This window comes from Rousettus aegyptiacus, unplaced genomic scaffold, assembly GCF_014176215.1.
Source record: "Rousettus aegyptiacus isolate mRouAeg1 unplaced genomic scaffold, mRouAeg1.p scaffold_m13_p_1, whole genome shotgun sequence".
Taxonomy (NCBI): domain Eukaryota; kingdom Metazoa; phylum Chordata; class Mammalia; order Chiroptera; family Pteropodidae; genus Rousettus; species Rousettus aegyptiacus.
Window position 1 is genome coordinate 43,935,530 of NW_023416284.1, and position 18,545 is coordinate 43,954,074.

An 18,545-nucleotide genomic window follows, 5' to 3' on the forward strand; every position below is an offset into this window, starting at 1 on the left:
ACCCCTACACTAAGGCAGGATCTGACACATATAGGGCAGCACTCTGCAGTGGGAGAATGTCAAAACAAAAAACAAAAAACACAGTGCTCAAGGGATCTGGCATTTGGGGTAAAGCTGGCATTCAAACCCCTCTTTGACCTTGACCTTCAATAATACCTACTTCACTTCTCTAGCTCGGTTTTCTCATGTGTAAAATGGGGCACTTGAGTGGGCCACCCCTAAGTGTCCTTCTGGCTCTCACATTCTAAAAGGTGATATATCCACCTGCAGGACATCAGTGACATATTCATGAGACTTTAAAAAAAAGGCAGCTCAGTTCCTCAGGCCCTCCTATCCATCTCATTACTCTCTGACCCTCCCACAGCTCCCCACTGCCTATAGGATACAGTCCCAGCTCCTTGGCGTGGCATTCAAAGCTGCCCATGATCCCAAATCTCTCCCTTCCCAGTCTCACCTGCCCCTTCTTTCTAACTTCGCCAAACACATCAGCCCTCCAGAACCTTCCCGCAGCCCCTGCTTCTGCCTACCTCTTTGCCCCTGCACATGCTCTTCTGGACATGCCCTTATCTAACTGGCAAGCTCCCACTCACTGTCCAATACCTGGCTCAAGACCCACCTCCTCCATAGAGCCTTCCCTGTGACTCAGGGATTTTGACCATCCATTGCCTCTTTGCAAGTCCAGAGTCTGATACATGTGTGTTGATTAAAACACCTATGACATCTAGCAGTGGCTTCATTTCCCTGCAACGTTTTCTGTACTAAGACAGGAAACCCTCGGAGAGCAGGGACCACGTACTAGGAATTTCTGATTCTTTGCATCTAACATAGTTGTTGGTCCACAGAAGATGTCCCAGGAACATTTCTCAGATAAATAAACCACTGACAGAACTCTCAAGACATTTTATCTTAAAGAAAAAGTTTCTGCTTACAAATCCTAAACATGCCTCTTTCTGCAGCCTAATAGGGGTGCTGAGAAAGGTGTACGTTTTTCTATAGAAAATGCTAACACTTGAGGAACGGGATTTGAACTGGGGACAGACGTGTAAAAAGTCAATGAAAGACACCTAAAAACTGTGATGAGAGGGCACTCTCTTCAAAGTTTCCGGCATTTTTTGGTTGACCCGAGTATCGGAACATCGGAAGGGCACAGAGCATCACTGAGGGGACACGGCCTAGCTCTGGCACAGGAAGACCAACCTCGGGGCTTGGGCTGGCAGCAGCGCTTCAACACGAAGCTGATGTTGTCTGTGCGGAGGATCTGCTTCTTGAGATGGCTCATGAGGTCTCCCAGGCTGGGGAAGCTGCGGTCCGAACCGTGCAGACTGTAGCGACCCTTCTGCACCTCGATCTGAAAGTTCTTGAACTGTTTCTGGCCACCCAGCACCTACCATTCAGGAAATTGACCAGAAACGATTTGCTTTAAAAGGGGTCAGGCAAATGTACCATGTTAACAATAGAGGAAGCTGAGTGAAGGGTATACGGAAATTCTGTGCTATCTCTGTAACATTTCTGTAAATCTAAAATTACTTAAAAATAAAGTTTATCATAAACAAATAAGCAAAATAATAAAAAAATAAAAGGGGGTTCCAGAAGATGGCACTGAGAAAAGGGAGTGGACGCCAGGGAGATGCCATAACAGAACAGTGATTTCCATGACAGCATCACTTTGTTTTGGACCTGCAGGATGAAATTCATGGAAATATCCATGTCGTAGGACTGTTGCTACAATTACATGACATGGTACATGTAAAAAACCTAGTAAACGCTTGATAAAGGTTAACACATATTATTATGCAAGAAATCTATAGCAAAATTTATCCAGAAACTTCCTCAAACTGAGTCATTCCAGGCCACAGATTTATCTCAGAACAAGCCTGGGAGCTAGCAGTCAGCTGTCTGGTCCAGTTTCCAGGTTCCATGATGCACAGAGAGGAAGTACAAACACAAGTTTTCCTTCGTGGGCATTTCTGGTACAAAGAAACCATATCGGTGGTTAAGAATGAGCCAGAAAGGTCTACTTATGGTATAAATTAGGATAAGTTATTTGAAATCTCGATGCCTCAGCTCTTCATCTATACAATGGGATCATTCGAAATAAACAGTAAGAGCAATCACATCTATGATCCCTGTCTTCCCCAGGTAAGATGACACCAGGTAAATCATGTCACTGAATCACTGACATTCTTGGTACAGTACAGGTCAATTCTGCCTCAGCAGGAGTGTGGGCTGTCTTCCTCCAAAGCCTAATGAACACAAAAGACAGGCACTCTGCCAAGGCAAGAAGCCTGACAAGTTCTCAGCCACTGCACCCGCATCAGCCATGGGGCCGAGCTGCACAGGAACACCCGCAGGCAGGCTGTGGCCTCCAGAGACACTGCCCAGGACACTTGGCAGCACTGGGCACCTTTAGCCATTTCCTCTTCCTGCTCTTGACTGAGTCCAGTCCCCAGGCGTTCTCTGGTACTTTTCCCTTCAGTGTCTGAGGTCTTCAATAGGCTCGTGTACTGACTTCCACCTCACAGGCCCCTCCCCGCCCCCGTCCTCTCAGTTCATGTTAAACCCATTCAACACTAGTATATTTGAACTAATTTTGTAAAACTCATTGTCTTTTAAAATATTCCATTTCTTGTATTTAAAAAAAAAAATTATGTGAATAACAAAGGCATTTGTGGTTTGATGGGATAATGTCAAGAATTCTGGCTTCTATCTTAGCCTTCAGGATTTCTTTCACATCATTCTCACTTCCAGCTACACGTGAGTCTCTAATAAACATCTCCACTTGTCAAAACATGGGATGGCAATTTGTATGTTAAAATGTCTGAAGCTACCATCTGGGAAAAACTGCATGAGGCCAGATGCCGAGTTGGCTCTCTTGGCAGTGGTTTGTACCAGTGAATGCCACAAACGCACACAGCTCTGGGTCTGTGCTGACCTTGGCACTGAGAGTCAAAAAAAAAAAAAAAAAAAAAAAAAAAAAGAAAAGAAAAAAACCCTCTAAATAATCATTGTAAACTTTCTGAGTATTTGGTGTGAACTGGTTTCCTGGTCATATTCTACCTTCCAGAGCCACAGTGGATCCCTGTCATGGGTCTCTTGAAGGAAGAAAGAAGGGGCCATGAGGAGGAAAGGTTACGGGTCTGGCTGCTCAGAGCAGTCTCCTTTTGGAGAGCAGGTTGCCCCCATCAGAACTGCCAGGAATTTTCTGAGAGACCCAGGCTTTTTCCCCCCATCCGCCAAGAGTGGTCCTCTCTGCACCAGCTCCTGCGCCAAGTTGCAATGACACCCTAGGCCATATGGCTTGACTGACCTCAGCCTTTTCAAAGCAGGTGACGGTCATGAGGATGTTGTCGAAGTCGGTGCAGCTCCACCGCAGCACGTACATCCCCTCCTCGCTTCCTTCTTGCCGCAATTTATTGATGGCATATTCTGTGCTAGAGGGAGAGAGGGGCAAAGGGAAAAAGAGCTCAAGCCAAACAGGAGCACTCTGAACTCAGGGGATATGCACTTCCCTGAGATGTCTCAAGTCTTACGGCCCTATCACCTCATCCATCTGTCCTGGGTCCTAAAGTCCTCTCAGATACAATACATGAAGCAAGCAGAAATGCCGAGGAGGCTCAAAATAGATCATCTGAGTCTCCAAGGTCTAGATGAGGATTCGGCCCGCTTCCCAAGGCACTCAGCTCTGCTCATCCCCAACGTGCCCATACATTCTGTCTCCAGCCCTTGGCAGAAAAGCATCCCAAAGGCTGGTGAGGTGGCGCTGTCTGTGATGCAGTGGTAGGGGTCCCCTCCCCACCGACCCCAGGCAGCAAAACTAGAACATGAGCCTCAGGAAGGCATAACTTTGGGGTCGTTCTCTTCATTGCTGTATCTCCAGTAACCAGAGCGTACCTGGACTCACAGTAGCTGCTCAATAAATGAGCGAATAACTGAATAATAAACACTGAATAAAGAAATCAGTAAAGATTGGAACGATGTTAGTGGGAATGTGCCTGTCATACATGCCTTTGTAGCCCCGGGACTGATCGGTCTTAGCTCTGAGAGGGCTGTGAACAGCTGCTAAATAAACACACACATGAGGTTACCACACCTAGCGAATGACTCTCAGTATTGACAAAAGGGGGCTGGCATGGTCAACATGTGTTAGAAAGGCAGTTAGAAAGTGGTCTGCGACACTTTCATGCCTTTGTGCATGTTGATCCTTCACATTAAGATGCCCTTTCTCTTCTTTAAGACCTGGTAAACCATCACTGAGTCTTCAAAGTTCAATCTGATTCAAATGCTACCTACTCTGTGAAGGTGTCTTAGGCGATGAGTTTCAGCCCCTCACAGAACATGAGACATTCATTCATTCAACATATATGAAGTACCATAATGTGCCAGGCCCGGCTATGGGTGTTGAAGAAAAGCAGTGTACAAAGTAGACAATGCCCCTGCCTTCATGGAGCTCATGTTCTGTGCAGTGAGGGTAGGCTGCCAAAAAACAAATGGACCCAGAAATAAACATAGTATGTCAGGAGGTAATAAACGCCACTGAAGAAAAATAAAGCAGAGTAAAAGAGCCAGGAAGTACGGGGTGTGGAGAGGGAAGAGGTATTGCTACTTTACAGAAGGTAGTCAGGGAAGACGTCACGGATGAGGTGATATTTGAGTAACACCTGAAGGAAGTGGCAGCTGTGTAGATTCTGCAGGAAGAAGACATTCCAGGACAAGGAAACAGCAAGTGCCAAGCCTGAGGTCTAACCATGGCTGCGATCGTTAAAGGACATGCTCTTCTGTAATGCTCAACCCCTCGCTCTACAATTCTTTGTCTCTCTGCCCGTGGGTCTGTGAGCCTCTCTAGGCCAAGGTTCACTTCGCCCCACTAACAAACTACCTGTCCACACGGTAACTGGGATAGGGAAGAAGGTGGGACTTGTATCATGTGAAAGGCAGGTAAAGAGATGCTTCCCCAGATGTATTATAGTCTGGAAACAGAGACTCAGAAGAAACACTGCAGCCATTTTCTTTTGCCTGAAAGGCAGTCTGTCTTATGTAAAAAGAAGTAAACTAATCTCTGTTGCTTCAAGTTACCACTTGAATTCAAATGTGTAGGCAGAAGTTACAGAGAGGCAAGTTCAATGCCATATCAGAAGTATTATCTCTGTAGTTTTTAGAGCTGCAATCTATTGGCTGCCTTGTGTAGTGTTAAGTACCCCATCACCAGAGGTATCTTAGCACAGGCTACTAGTCCTGAGATACACGAGGGACAAGATATCCAGCAAGGCCCTTTCCACCTCTAAGCTTGGTCACCCTCACTGTCCCCACCATTTATCTGACACTTTAAGACAAGCTAACTCAGGATTCCATTATTTACTACTCTGTCAGATGTGGTATCTTATCTTTCTTGGGTCACTTTGGCACAGCAGGGGATTAGGAAGTGTAGCACTCCTTGGTCAGCTGGGGAGAGGTGGCGGGGGGCGGGGCGGTAGTTTAAACCATGAGAACCAAGTAAGAGACAAGATGTGAGGGGCTGCTGCAAGGACCAAGGCAAGAACTGACAGCAAAACCCAGCCAACAGACAGCGGGGATGGAAAAGCGGGCACCAAATCAATCAGAAGCAAACAACGTGCTCAGCTGCCCCCAACCTAAACAACTGATGACACCTGTGTCTGAGGTGGCCACACTCCCCATCACTAAAATGGAACTGAAAAGGTTCTAGAACCAACCAGATTGGACCATGACAGCCATTCTGTATGTTGTGGACGATCAGTGGGGGAGCCACGTCGGTGCAAAGGTAATGATGGGCGTCTGCTGTGAGCCGAAAGTAGCCATCTACCAGGGACACAAAAGACAAGGCCTCCTCGTGGGAAGAGAGCTTCAGTTCCTGGTGAGAGAAAAGAAATGTCCATGGTTACATGATGCGCCTACCATCTTAAGCAGCGACTAAAAGGAGGTACACAGTGAGAAGATGTTTAACACGTAATGGAGAATGCAGGACCCCAAAGGGAAACTCATTTTGATAATGGCAGTGCCCTTTGCATTTATATACAATGTTCACTGTTTATCACGTTCTCAGCTATTATCTCTAAACTATCAAATGAGGTAGGGTGTGTTTGTGTGTGAAGAAGGTGGGACCTGGGACCTGTGGCAGGCAGACCTGTGAAGAAGCTGTCATCTGGGTCTAGTTGGAAAAGCAAGCCAGAACCAAGGCGGCAGAGGTGTAAAAGAGGAGATGGGAGGAGAAGAGCATGCAAGAGGTACCCTGGTCTTGTTGCTAGGCAATGACAAACTCAGTCGGCATTATACTTGTTCTAGACAAAGAAGAAGAGCACAGACGCTTCATCTTATGCAGGACTGGTCTACAGGGTGCAACTCCTAGATTTTGATCCAGTGATGGTTGGAGATACAATGATGAGGTTGTTAGGTTAAGTCCAGGGACCCCTCAGGGTTTGGAGGAGGTAGAGTCTTACTCAAAGTGTGAGAGGCAACGGCAAAAGTGGAGAAAGGGGAGAGAATTTCTGTGAAAGAAACGTTTTCATAAAAACACTTGAGGTGAAGACAGGTAGGTTTTTGTATTTGTCCGTCTGTCTTGATCATATAGCCCTGAGCAGAGATTCCCATTTGAGAGGAGCCATGGGGTCAACCAGAAACATCTCTTAGGGAAGGAAGGTATGCATGCAAAGCCATGATTTAGAGCTTTGACCCATAAAAACATTAAAAAGCACCTGAGTCTTCAGAGAAGGGCAAAACACTACTGACAGTAAGTCTCTTTACATAGCACTAGGAAAAAGAGAGGCTAGTAGCAGAGAGAAACAGACCAGTGAAGGGAAAGGGGGCAGATATAAGCAACAAGACAGGATGGAGGAAAGGGGACCTAGTCACAGTTAGCTATGAGACCAAGGAAAGGTAGCTCTAGGATTGTGAGCCAAGGGGGCCAAGAAGGGCAGGGCCACCATAAGGATGGTGATTCAGGAATGAGACTTTGTGCTAAATGTGCTTCCTTTCAGGTATAACCTGGCATCTACCTGCAGATCCCCAAAGAGCAAATTCAAGATGATCTAGCTTGGGCAGCCCTTCACCTAGTCACATATGAGTGAGACCACATAAGCACTTAAGTTCCCAGAGAGCGGAAATATGAACAGAAATGGGGAATGTCAAAAAGATTCAGAGAGATGAGATAAATTAAGATATGATATGATACCATGTTAGCATCATGCTTTCCTGAAAGATCAGCAGCCAAAGTACTGCCTAATCAAAGGGCCTAGGAACCCCTTGGCTGTGAAGGGACAAGGGAGTAAGATAAAGGAGAGAGAGCATCACGCAGTGTTTAACCCACAGGCTCTGGAGCCATCTTATCTGGGTTCAGATATCAGTGTTTCCACTTCACTATTATATTTAAGCAGACATAATCATTTTCATAGGTCAAAACAGCCAACTGCCAAGAAACTGGCACTTTCAAATGATTTAGCCTAACAGCTGTGACCATGTGTAAGTTAATCTTTTTTGTGTGTTTCAGTTTCCTCCTCTATATAAGAAGGGGATAATAATACACCCACCTCGGAGGGTCAATATGAAAAGAGCTGAGAGTTGTAAAGTGTTTAGAACAGGAAGTGCCTGGCATGTAGTAAGAGCCAGTGTTTCCAAAAGAAAATAAAGTAATGGAGAGGGCAAGCATTTCTTCCCGATTTCCTCCTGCTCCCTACACGGCACTGCAGCTTGGCACAGAGTCATCGGCCCATGTGGTGAGTGAGCTCTGACTTAGACGACAGGTGTACCAACTGGGTGCCGGACTTGAAACTCTGTCAGCCAGGACAGGACAGGGACAGGCTCACAAAAACTGTACCAGCTGGCTGCTGCGTCTCCTGCTCTGCTATGCATCTTCAGGGTTTGGCCATGTTGAAGAGCTAGATCACAGACGTGTTAACCCCCACTCGCCCTCACCACCGGCTCTGGGAGAGGACGCCTCGGAAACCAAAGCAGTACAGGCAGAGCTGCCGCTTTCTCACTCTGCGCCCTGTACAAACTTCTACACCTCTCTGTTGAGTCTCAGATTACCCACTGGAAATGGAGCCCAAATTCCTACATCTAAGGTTCTTATTAGGACTAAATAAGATAATGTAGACACAACAATATAATAGCGTCTACTATCTATAAAATGCTGAATAAATAGCACTTGCTTTGATTTTCTCCCTCCCTCCATTTTCCATCTTCCCACTGACATCTATCTGGGCTCTTCTACTTCTCCCTTCACTTTATTTTTTATTATGGTTTCCTGATGAAATGAATGTATGTTTATTGTTTTTAAAAAAGAGGGGAGGGGTGAGGAATAAGTAAAATCGTTCATAATCCCATTATAAATAACAATATTTTATTATTTTTCTAAGAGCATGCGTATGTATATGCATACCCTCTCAATATTTTTGAATGAAATTGGTACCATTCGATAAATAGCTCTATATCTACTCTTCCATTTACAAAGCATTTTTCCAGATTATTAAAAAAAATTCAGCAATTCACTCATGTAGTATTCTGCTACTCAGGTGAATTATAATTAGTTTCCCATTCTCCCATTGTCGCATATTTAGGTTATTTTCAGTGTTTTGATACTGTAAATGCTGTTGGGATAAGCATTCTCATTCACGGACCACTGCCTGCATCTCACGGTTTCCAGAAGACAGATCCCTAGACTCCTGAATGGAGAAATAATACATATTTTCAGGAGTTTCAACGCATGTAGCCAAACTGCTTTCCAAAAAGTATACCAAAAAGACAGCTACCCTAGGTATAAAAGGCTGACCTGTCCTACTACCATGTCACCAGATTGTTTCCCAGCCACTGAGTGTTATACTTTTGACACACTATTTGCTAAGTTACAGACAAAACGTGGCATTTGCCTAGCGTTGACTACCTTCATTTTGCAAGAGCACCTGCCTCCCGGCCCGTGCTCTCCACATGTTGTCGGCGGTGACTTCCCTAACACAAACATGTATATTTTGGCAGAGTTCACACTTCCCCTGCCAAACTGGCCTGCCTGTCTAGATTATATCCTCAAGTGATACCAAAAGAAAGGAAGTGAGATTGAACACCCCTTCCTCTGTCCAAGAGTCACTTGGGTGTGCCTAACACCACAGTGAGGACTAACACTGTGGCCACGGCCACCAGCCTGACGGTCCCTAAAGTGCAAAGTGGGGCTTCCCATCAACCTTACCCCAAATGACCCGCTGAACTCAGCAGAGAGACTGTGAAGGAGGCAGGGGGCGGGGTGCAAGGTGCAGAAATGCTGACATTCGCTAATCTGCTTTTCCTTCAAAATTCACGAAATTTTTGTGAATTAAATATTATGCGGAAATATCTTTGGGAGAGAAACAAATGCTGAAACAGATTCACATTTACAAGACCAAAGAGAGGTACAGAAGTGGATCCGTGTACCTTAAAAGCCTGACAATGATAATGTCAGTGTTAGCAATAGGGACTTTTTGGCTTAAATAAGATAACCATCAGATTTTCTCTCTAGGACAGGAACTCTGAAAAGCATGTGCTGTATAACTGTCCTCAGCAAAATCTTCCTCTCATCACCAGAGCCAAACCGAATAGCTTCTGGAGCAAACTTACCATTTTTTTGTTGTCCTGCTTATTAATGCTGACCATAGATTCCTTTATTACAATATGAGTGATTTCAGGGAAGTAAGAAAAATTGCTCCACTCTTCCCGGATTTTGTTTTTCTCCTCATCCTTCTTCTGTTTATTTTCCAGTTTTTTCCGTTTCAGTTTATTTTTTTCCTTTTCGACAGGAACGACCTGAGAACACGCATAAAAATGACAGTTAAGCTGGCTTTCTCACTTTCCATTGGTAAAAAAGGCCAGTGCTTCTGGGAAGCCAGTGCAGAGCCTACATCCAAGGAGGAAAAAACCAGCATGCCTGGTTTTACAGAGCCATTGGGAGAGCTGGCACATGGGCTTAGGATCACGATGTTCTGTGTCCTATCAGAATGTGGGGATTTTATGCCTGGAGGAGACCTTTATTAACACACTGACTAAACTCTTTACATAATGTATAATGTACAAGTCAACTTAGAAAGGGAAAGAAATGCCAACTAGACATGCATCTACAATCAGGTTCCCTTCACTTCTGGACTGATGTTTTTCAACACAGGCAGAGAACACGTTCTTCTCAAATATGACTGGACAGAACACAGGATTTCTCCTTTTAGAATCTATCACTGGTTGTCTTGACTTTATAATAATATTCAAGCCAGAATTTTCAAGAGAAGGTACAAATCCCAGGCTTGAATAATCTAGGGAATCATACATGTCTGCATAAGTTTAAACATTTTGTGTAGCGTGAGTCTTGGAGACTAGAGATCTGGGTTGAGATCCTGCCTCTTCCAGTTACTTAACTAGTTGGTTCATCTCTTTGAGCCTCCATTTTCCCATCCATTAAGCAGAGATCTTACATCTTCACAATGTTCTTTGAAGATCAGGTAAGTTCTTATTAACACAGTCCCTACTACATAGAAAGCACTCAATTAAGTCGGGCATTGTTATTTCAGCAAAAGAATCAAAATAGGAAAAAATGTATCTCACCTTTACTTTAGTATTATTTACAGTAATAATGATAGCAGCTAAAATAATTTACTGAACATTTATTATATGCCAAGCTCTGTGCTAAATGACATTTAGTTTTATCAAGAACCCTATGAGGTAGCTACAGTAACTGTTTTATAGTATCTCCATAATATGTGGCTGATAGAGGTGAAGTAACCTTCCTAAGGCCATGTAACTATAAATAATGCAGCTAGGATTTGAACCAGGTCAATTTAGGTTTAAAACCCATGCTTTGAAACCATTCTGCTCTATTGCTTCATTCAACAAACACTTCAAGGAAGCTTTAAAAAAATCAATTATCCCATTTCATGGAGCCAGAGGACTTTTTTTTTTTTTTTTTTTAACGCCTACAGCACCTGGTATTCCTAGGTGGTCTCTCATCCAAGTATTGACCAGGCCCGACCCTGCTTAGCTTCCAAGATCAGACGAGATCGGGCATGTTCAAGGTGGCATGGCCATAGACTAAGTTCAATTCTTGGCACAACTGTTTTTTTTAGTTAAGAACTTGGACAAGTTTCTTAACTTCTCTGAGCCTCTTTGTGCTCATCTATATTATAGGGATAATGGTAATATTCCCCTAAAAAGTTTTCTATCTTAAGGAATAAATGAGTTACTATATGTAAATACTTAGAAAAGTACTTGGTATTTAGTAAGCACTCAGTAAATGTCTGCTGTTACTATATTAGATATCATATATATCATTAGATTTTTTTCTATTTCCCTGCAAAACTTAGTAAATATTATTCAGATCTACTGCTACATGGACACAATAAAAGATGAATGACACATGGTCTCTAGCCTAAATAAACTCAGCTGACAAGGGTGATGGGCACACACAAACAGGTGATTCCAACAGGATAAACAGAACACACCATGTGACACAGGATGTTGTTTTGATCAGTCACCACTTACATTTGGTTTCTGCCTCCATTGGATTCCAAGATTTCCAGTCACCATCACTTCATAGTAGAGAACATTTCCACTGTCATTTGGATGAAACCAATTCAGCTCATTTTCTGATGAAATCAGTAACCTGGAAGTCTCAAATATTTCAGCACCATAATGTTTTGTCAAAGTTTCCAAGGTAGCCAGGTATTTCACCTTCAGGTCATGTGTGGACACGCTGCTGTCACAAATGGTCTTGTTGTTAAATTCCTTGAGGAAATCCTTGAAGACATTATTTATCCTCATCCTGGTGAGAAGGTTCCTCTGTCTGATGGACTTATTCAATGTTTCTGGAATATATCGCTTGTAGCTAAGAGAAAGTAGAAAAAACAGATCTCTTTTCCATGTACAGGTTAGCTGAGAATAGTTTAGAAACAAACCTAAATCTATAAATCTTCCATGTGTTGACAAATGAGAACGGAGGATCTGTTCCCAGATGATGGAGTAAGCACCAAGGATGACAATCCTAAGGAGAGGGAGGTCAACAGGGACTACAGGAAAATAGAAAAGTGCATGTCCCACAGATTTTTACTGCAAGGGGAATTCCTACAGATATCCTTGAATTATCTGGGTCACAAAGGCAGGCAGCAAAACTGACATGTTTCTGCTTGTTTCTATGTCACTGTTCCTGTGCACATCAGCCCTCACATAAGCACGCTGTTATTAAGATTCAGCGTCACTTAGACGGTGGCCTGAAAATTGTCATGGGTAATTATGGATGCTTTGTATGTTCTTCTTACACATCTGTTTTATAATTTTTCTATAAAGATCATGTATTGTTTTTATTATAAATGGGGAAAACGCATAAAAGCTAATTAAATACAAAAGACTTATTGTTTGCCATGTGAAAATGTCCCAGATATATTAAATAAGTCAACAAGTAAACTGAAAGTTTATTACTCATCCAGGTGCTAATAGGAGAGTATCTACGACTAACAGAATCTCAATGAACTGATACACTGCTAGAACAGGACCCAGTGTTAAGGAGAGTAAGAATATCCATGAAAGAAAGAACAAGTAGGGAGACTGGTGTGCCTGCCATTCCCAGGCCTGAGACAGAACCTGGCACAGGGTTAATCCCTGCTGATGAATGGATGATTTCAAAACAGTGGAAATTGGGAAATTTGAATTTATCCCCCAAAAAAGTCATAATTTTTTTTAGATTAATGAAGGGAGGATCAGGGGAGAGTTATCATTTTTTGCTTTAGCCTCTTGAAAAAATAAAGAGGAGGTACCCAGAGCAAAAGCCACACACACAAAAAAGAGAAAGTAGCAATATAGCATGCATCTCATCATTCCCTGCATTACCGAGGAGCAACTCATGATCTGCTCCAGACTCTGATCAAGGACAGAGGAGGTCTGCTCAAGGACAAGTATATATAAAAAGTAACCCTATAAAAGATGCATGTTGCCTATCACAACTATTATAGCTATAAATAATTTCTTCTACAAAATGAGACTGTCTTTATGACAATCATAATATCTCACTGGAAAAAATTTTTTCATAGATGAGTGGAAATTATGTATATTGAATATTTCTTCACAAGACTTGATCATAAATGATATTTTTAAGTTGACATAATTTCCTTAAGGTAACAGTTGATCATCCTTCACTTCAGAATGAACGGCTCTCTAGTGAAGTATAGTTCAGGCTGGAGATGGAAGGGGCTGCCTGTAGAACTATGTGGAGGAGGATTTTAAGATGGGTCCAGCACAAAAAGAAAAAAATGCAGAGATAAATGGCAATGCCTTCCATGGGCAAAGAGGAAAGGGCAGGGCATGAGGGCCAGTAATTAGATTGGCATCTCCAGTCCAAAATTTTTCACCTTAGTACAAATGTCTGAGGTCATCAGCCAACATTCAAAATGAGGACACAATCATAATTGCACTACCTTTTATAGTTTTTCTAAAAAAACATTTGAGCTCTGCAGAGAAGTAGGGTCAGCCAAAAGTTCGTAGTGGTTAAACTGAGAGGTACAAGAACATATAAAAATAACCCCATCCCCACAATCAATTCTTTAGCCAGAAGAAAGGCTTACCTGATGTCCTTGGGGAGTTCTGGCAACTGCATCTTCTTTATCATGGCATAATGGGAGATGGCCAGGACAGCCATCCCCAGACACTCATTCTCTATGTCGTGCCCATCCTGCTCAGTCTTGGGGTCTCGAATTGGAGCCAGGCATTTGACCAAGTCATACTGTCCCTTTAGAGCAGAGGTGAGAAGAAATGAACCACCACTTCAGTTTCAACAGTCTACCCGCCATGTTTCTGATTTTGAGAGGAAGTTCCTCTTTTCTGGTGCTATCCAGAAAAGCAGTACAGCAATGAAACAAGATTGACAATTCCTCTGGTACCAAAGCTGTTTCTCAATAGTTGGTATGAAGGAGCTCAGGAGACGTTTTCACCAGGTTAATTCATTCATTTAACAAATATTTATTGAGCATATGCTAGGTCCTGGTGAACAGCATGAACGCATGAAGCCCCTTCGTGGGGACGACCATATAATGGTGACAAGTAGCGTGTACCAGGCTTGAACTACATCAGGGAAATAGATGGCAACAGCTGGCTGGAGTTTGATCATTTGCTAATTCCACAAACATGAACTGAGATATCCTACTCTAGGAACTGGGTATAAAACTGACAGGGAACCACACCCCATTCTGATGTAGATTTAGAAAAAAAAAAGGAATGAATCCACATTTCACAGTGCATCATACCACATGTAAGTTTTTTCAAAATCTGCTGTTCAAGTTTCCAATAGTGAAATGCATCACCAAAATATACCCCTCACTGGAGGTGCACAGCATTCCAAGAGCCAATGACGGCTTCAAAAATGAAAAAGAAAACTAAATACAATACCCAACACCTGTCTTGTACAGAGTGGTGAAGATAATATCAATGCTAGCTCCCCCATATTAAATCTTAACTTTAGTGCTAGACACTGTGATAAATTACTTTTCATTTAATCTTCACACTGCCCTATGAGGTGGATGCTAACGTCAGCAACTCCACCTAACAGATGTATATAATGCATGTTATATATATGTTATCTCAGGGGAATGTCATTTAGGTGATTCTAAGTTTTCTTCTGGCTTTTTCTAGTGTCTAGTCTTTCTACCACTATGTGACTCAGAGTGGCCACCTCCGTCCTCCTCAAACGGCACTGTGACTGCTGAGAAGTGCCTTTCTTAGACCCACTGCACTAAACCTTCCCTCTCTCACAGCTTTCCTCTGCTCTCTCCACAGAAGGCACTGCAGATGAGAAGTAAAAGGGTAGAAGGTGAGGGGGAAAACAAAGGAATAGGGAAGACGTGAAGCCTGGAAAACCCAAAAGTGGGATAACCAGCCTCCTGGGACACTGAATTGCTGTCTTCCCCCTCTTCATGTGGGGCAAGCCCAGGGGTGGCAAGAACGACCCACGGGACAGGCCATAACATGTCCTGGCTACCACCAATTTGAGCTGTACCAGGGAATCTGAACCCTACGGTGCCGCACCCACTCCATGAACTACAGGTTCTCCTGGGCCCCAACTTCTTACCTGAGCAAACAGATATTCCAGGGAGCTGGCATCAAGGAGAGGAGTTGCATCTGGAACTTTTTTTTTCTCATAGCCATTTTTCTGCTTCTTCGGAGAATGTCGCCATACTGACTGCTCATTATCATTGGTCCCATGCCAGTTGGTAAAATAGAACCTGGAAGGCAGGACAATGTCAACTGTGGGAAAGGGGAGCTAGAAATGTGTGAGAAAGTTGTGCTGGTTCTGCCCAGCATTATCAGTGCCAGAGGCTAACCTTTGCTGAGAAGCGAGCAGACAAATAATTTGCCTGCTTAGTACCTGATTGTTCATAATGTCCTTTTCTTTTCATTCTTTTTCGTTTTTACTCTGTGAAAAACGTGGTCTTTGACAGAGAGATAACGTAACTTCCTTAAGATCACAACGATAGATTCTCTGACTTTTCACTACACCTTCCTAAATAGGAAAACCCTGCAAACTAGAAGTAGCCCACCAACTCCTTTTATCTTTAATAATGCCATCCTGCCTTGAATCCAAGACCTATTTTATTCACATTTTAACATTTTTGAAATCTAGTTTCATCATACGGCTAAGGTATACAATTAATATGGCAGTTTCCTATTTCCCAGACTGCTGTTATTAAATTGATGGTTTACCTTACAATAAAGTTTTAAAATAGAATACATAAACATTATTACTATAAGCATTAGCTTATAGTAATTCGGTGTTGTGAATTAATAAGCACTTTATATATGTTATTTAACCCTTGCAGCAACTATAAAAGGTAGATTTGATTGTTTCTATTTTACAGATGAGGAAATCTGAGGTTCCAAAAAGTGAACTAAGACCACGAGCCTGTTCTCTTAACTGCCACTTTCCTCTGCACTTGTAAGAGAAGCAGTAAATTCTGAAATGTATGAAAATGAGTAAGCCAAGCTGATCCAGGCCATCTCTAGACTCAGCTGGTGCCTGGGTCTCTCTCCCTTGACATGTCCATGGACTGGTGAAAAACAATCATAGCATGGAGAAACAACAAATAAATTTTCCTCCCAAAAAAACAGCTGCCATTAAACTCAGACACACCTGTCATGGGGCATACATGCAGCATAAACCTCAGCTACAGGACAGTCACTTCACCCACTAACATGGCAGGGCATCAGGCACTGGTAACAGTAGAAGCCTGAGGCTGATGAAAAGGCTAGCATTCATGCTGTTCCCAGGCTGGGGAGCCTGCTCTCCAAGGGCAGAAGGGAGCACAGGCCCAGAGGACTTCGCTGGGATCAGCTCTCCAGAACAGGAAGAAAGTAAGAAACGAACCAGCTCCGCCAGCTGAGCAGACACAGGGAAATCTGACATTGGGGCAGAAAAAATAAAGAGACAAGGACATGGCCAACTCCTCTGACAGCCAAGGAAAACCCAAAATGGAGCATTCACATCATTCATACAATAACTAGAGATCTACTAGAAGTTCTTGGGGGTTGCTTGGAAGACGATAGGTGAAAGGGTCTAAACAACAGGATGAGGACAGGACAGGTAAATTCTGTCTCACAGTAAAGGAAGATGGTGATGAGAAAATGAGAATTATGTACAATATGGTGGGTCACCTGGGTTAATGGGGGAAGGGAAGGAGGAAGCTGTTTGAAAGAGAAGCTCTGAAGATAGATTTTCCCTGAATGAGTCCAAGCCATGGTCCCCTTCTTCAACATCCCACTGAGTTTCTATAAGAAAGAGTCCTTGGACCTGGCAGAGCCAAGGGCCCAACATACTCCCTCTGGGCAGAACGCAATCCTATTTCTTCAAGGCTGCTATGTGAGCCCTCTGGGACTGGCTTTGGCTTGGAAGCCTTTGGCAAAATGGTCAAAAAGGACTAGGCTGCGATCAAATACAATGTGCAGTTTTTCCACTTCACTAAAGGCTGAAGGGAGCCTAAAACAAGGCTGGATAGCTAAAAATTGTCTATAGTCAAAGGATGACACCTTTCCATCTAATAAGATGACAAAACAAAAAGAACGAAACAAAAAAATTTTAAAGGAGTGATGGCCAAAATTAAAATTTTCCTAATTTTGTCTCAGTAAGACAAAACTGGAAGCTACATTGAAAAGATTCTACACCCCTTTTTAAAATTAATTATGAAGATGTTCATCAAACTTGAGGCAAACACTAATTCCTAATATTAACATGCTAATGGAAAAAAATAAAGAATGACTTAAATAAATGTAGTTTGATAGCCGCGTAGAGTCCTTTTTAGAATGATGTGGATGAATTATGCAGAAAGGAAAGAGATAGACAGATTAGACAGACAGCAATCAGAGATATGTCTTCCCTGCATATTTCTGAGAAAATTACATTAGAGATAACTGCATAATTCTATGTTTAGGTACAGGTATTATATATGACAAATTCTATTTAGGTTTCTATCGAACTTTACTAATGGATAATGAAATTGATTTGGATAAAAAATATTTTTATTAAAAAGGAATAAAGCATATGCTTGTTTTATATTAAGATATATTATAAAACAATAACTATCGAAATCATTATCTAAAAACAGAAAAATATAATTAAAGTACAAGAGTCGTTCCCAAAATAGAGCTGGGATTCCACTGAAATAGCCACCAACATTTATTTTGATATTACACCTTCTTTAGTGGTGAGATAATGAGGTTTCAGATTTTTTGTAGCTTGTTGTAATGCAAATGTTTTTAGCTTAGGGTGAGATCTTTTTTTCCAAGTTCAAAGAGCCTGTGGTAACAAAGCAATATCCTGTTGAAGCAGCAATGTCAGGTACAAAGTCAAGGTGCCAAAAATGAAGCAGCAATGCACTTCCTGGCCCGTATCAGAATGGAGAGCAGGCAGACATTTTTAATAGCAAGGCATTCACACTACCAACATGTCTCAAAAAGGGTGCTGTGCTAACTAGACAATCTACTAGTTATGTGACTTTGGAAAACTCATTTCTCTTTTTGGACATCAGTTCCCCCTAAAATATTGGAAGAGCTGCATTAGGGAAGCTCAAGTTTCTTCTTGGTCCCAAATTTTACCATTCTAACCAAAATGGAGATTCTTAGCCAAGTGGAGAAACCTAGAGGGAAAGAACTAGAATTCAGTGACATGTCCCCTTCCCAGACGGGGAGCTGCAAATACACATTTGAAGGCTGGATCACACAGCTAACCGCCAGGCCACAGAAAGCAAGATTACACCCTGAAAAACAAATCCAAATATAGACGGAAGGCTCAGCTAGGCGGAGTGAATGTTTCCCTAAATCTGGGGCGTGAAATCTCACACATGGCGCACACCTCTCCTTAGGTGAGACCTTGGGTGAGTACAAAAAGAAGAAAAAAAGTCAGCCCTATGTGATTATCCAAAAAGTAGATCTGGTTCATTATCTGCTGACAAAAACATCCAGACCATTCTAGAAAGTTAACAACTCTGCTGACTCCCAAAGGAAATGACAGCTAAGATATGTGGAGAGCCTCCAAGATCCCTCAAGGGCTTTTC

The 18,545-nt window shown here is 42.6% G+C and overlaps 1 protein-coding gene and 1 pseudogene across 10 annotated transcripts in view; both read right to left on the reverse strand.

Moving 5' to 3' along the window:
• The window catches only part of JAK1 (Janus kinase 1), a 118,544-nt gene that overhangs the window by 21,423 nt on the left and 78,576 nt on the right, over nucleotides 1–18,545 (reverse strand). For all 10 annotated transcript variants that reach the window (XM_036234820.1, XM_016159132.2, XM_036234818.1 and 7 more), the window contains 7 exons: nucleotides 15,071–15,224; nucleotides 13,572–13,735; nucleotides 11,500–11,842; nucleotides 9,595–9,780; nucleotides 5,709–5,866; nucleotides 3,308–3,431; nucleotides 1,198–1,384 (listed from right to left, as the gene is read on the reverse strand). In XM_036234820.1, the coding sequence (XP_036090713.1) occupies nucleotides 1,198–1,384; nucleotides 3,308–3,431; nucleotides 5,709–5,866; nucleotides 9,595–9,780; nucleotides 11,500–11,842; nucleotides 13,572–13,735; nucleotides 15,071–15,224 (1,316 nt within the window). The remainder of the gene's footprint in view (nucleotides 1–1,197; nucleotides 1,385–3,307; nucleotides 3,432–5,708; nucleotides 5,867–9,594; nucleotides 9,781–11,499; nucleotides 11,843–13,571; nucleotides 13,736–15,070; nucleotides 15,225–18,545) is intronic.
• LOC118606588 lies at nucleotides 10,932–11,050 on the reverse strand (annotated as a pseudogene).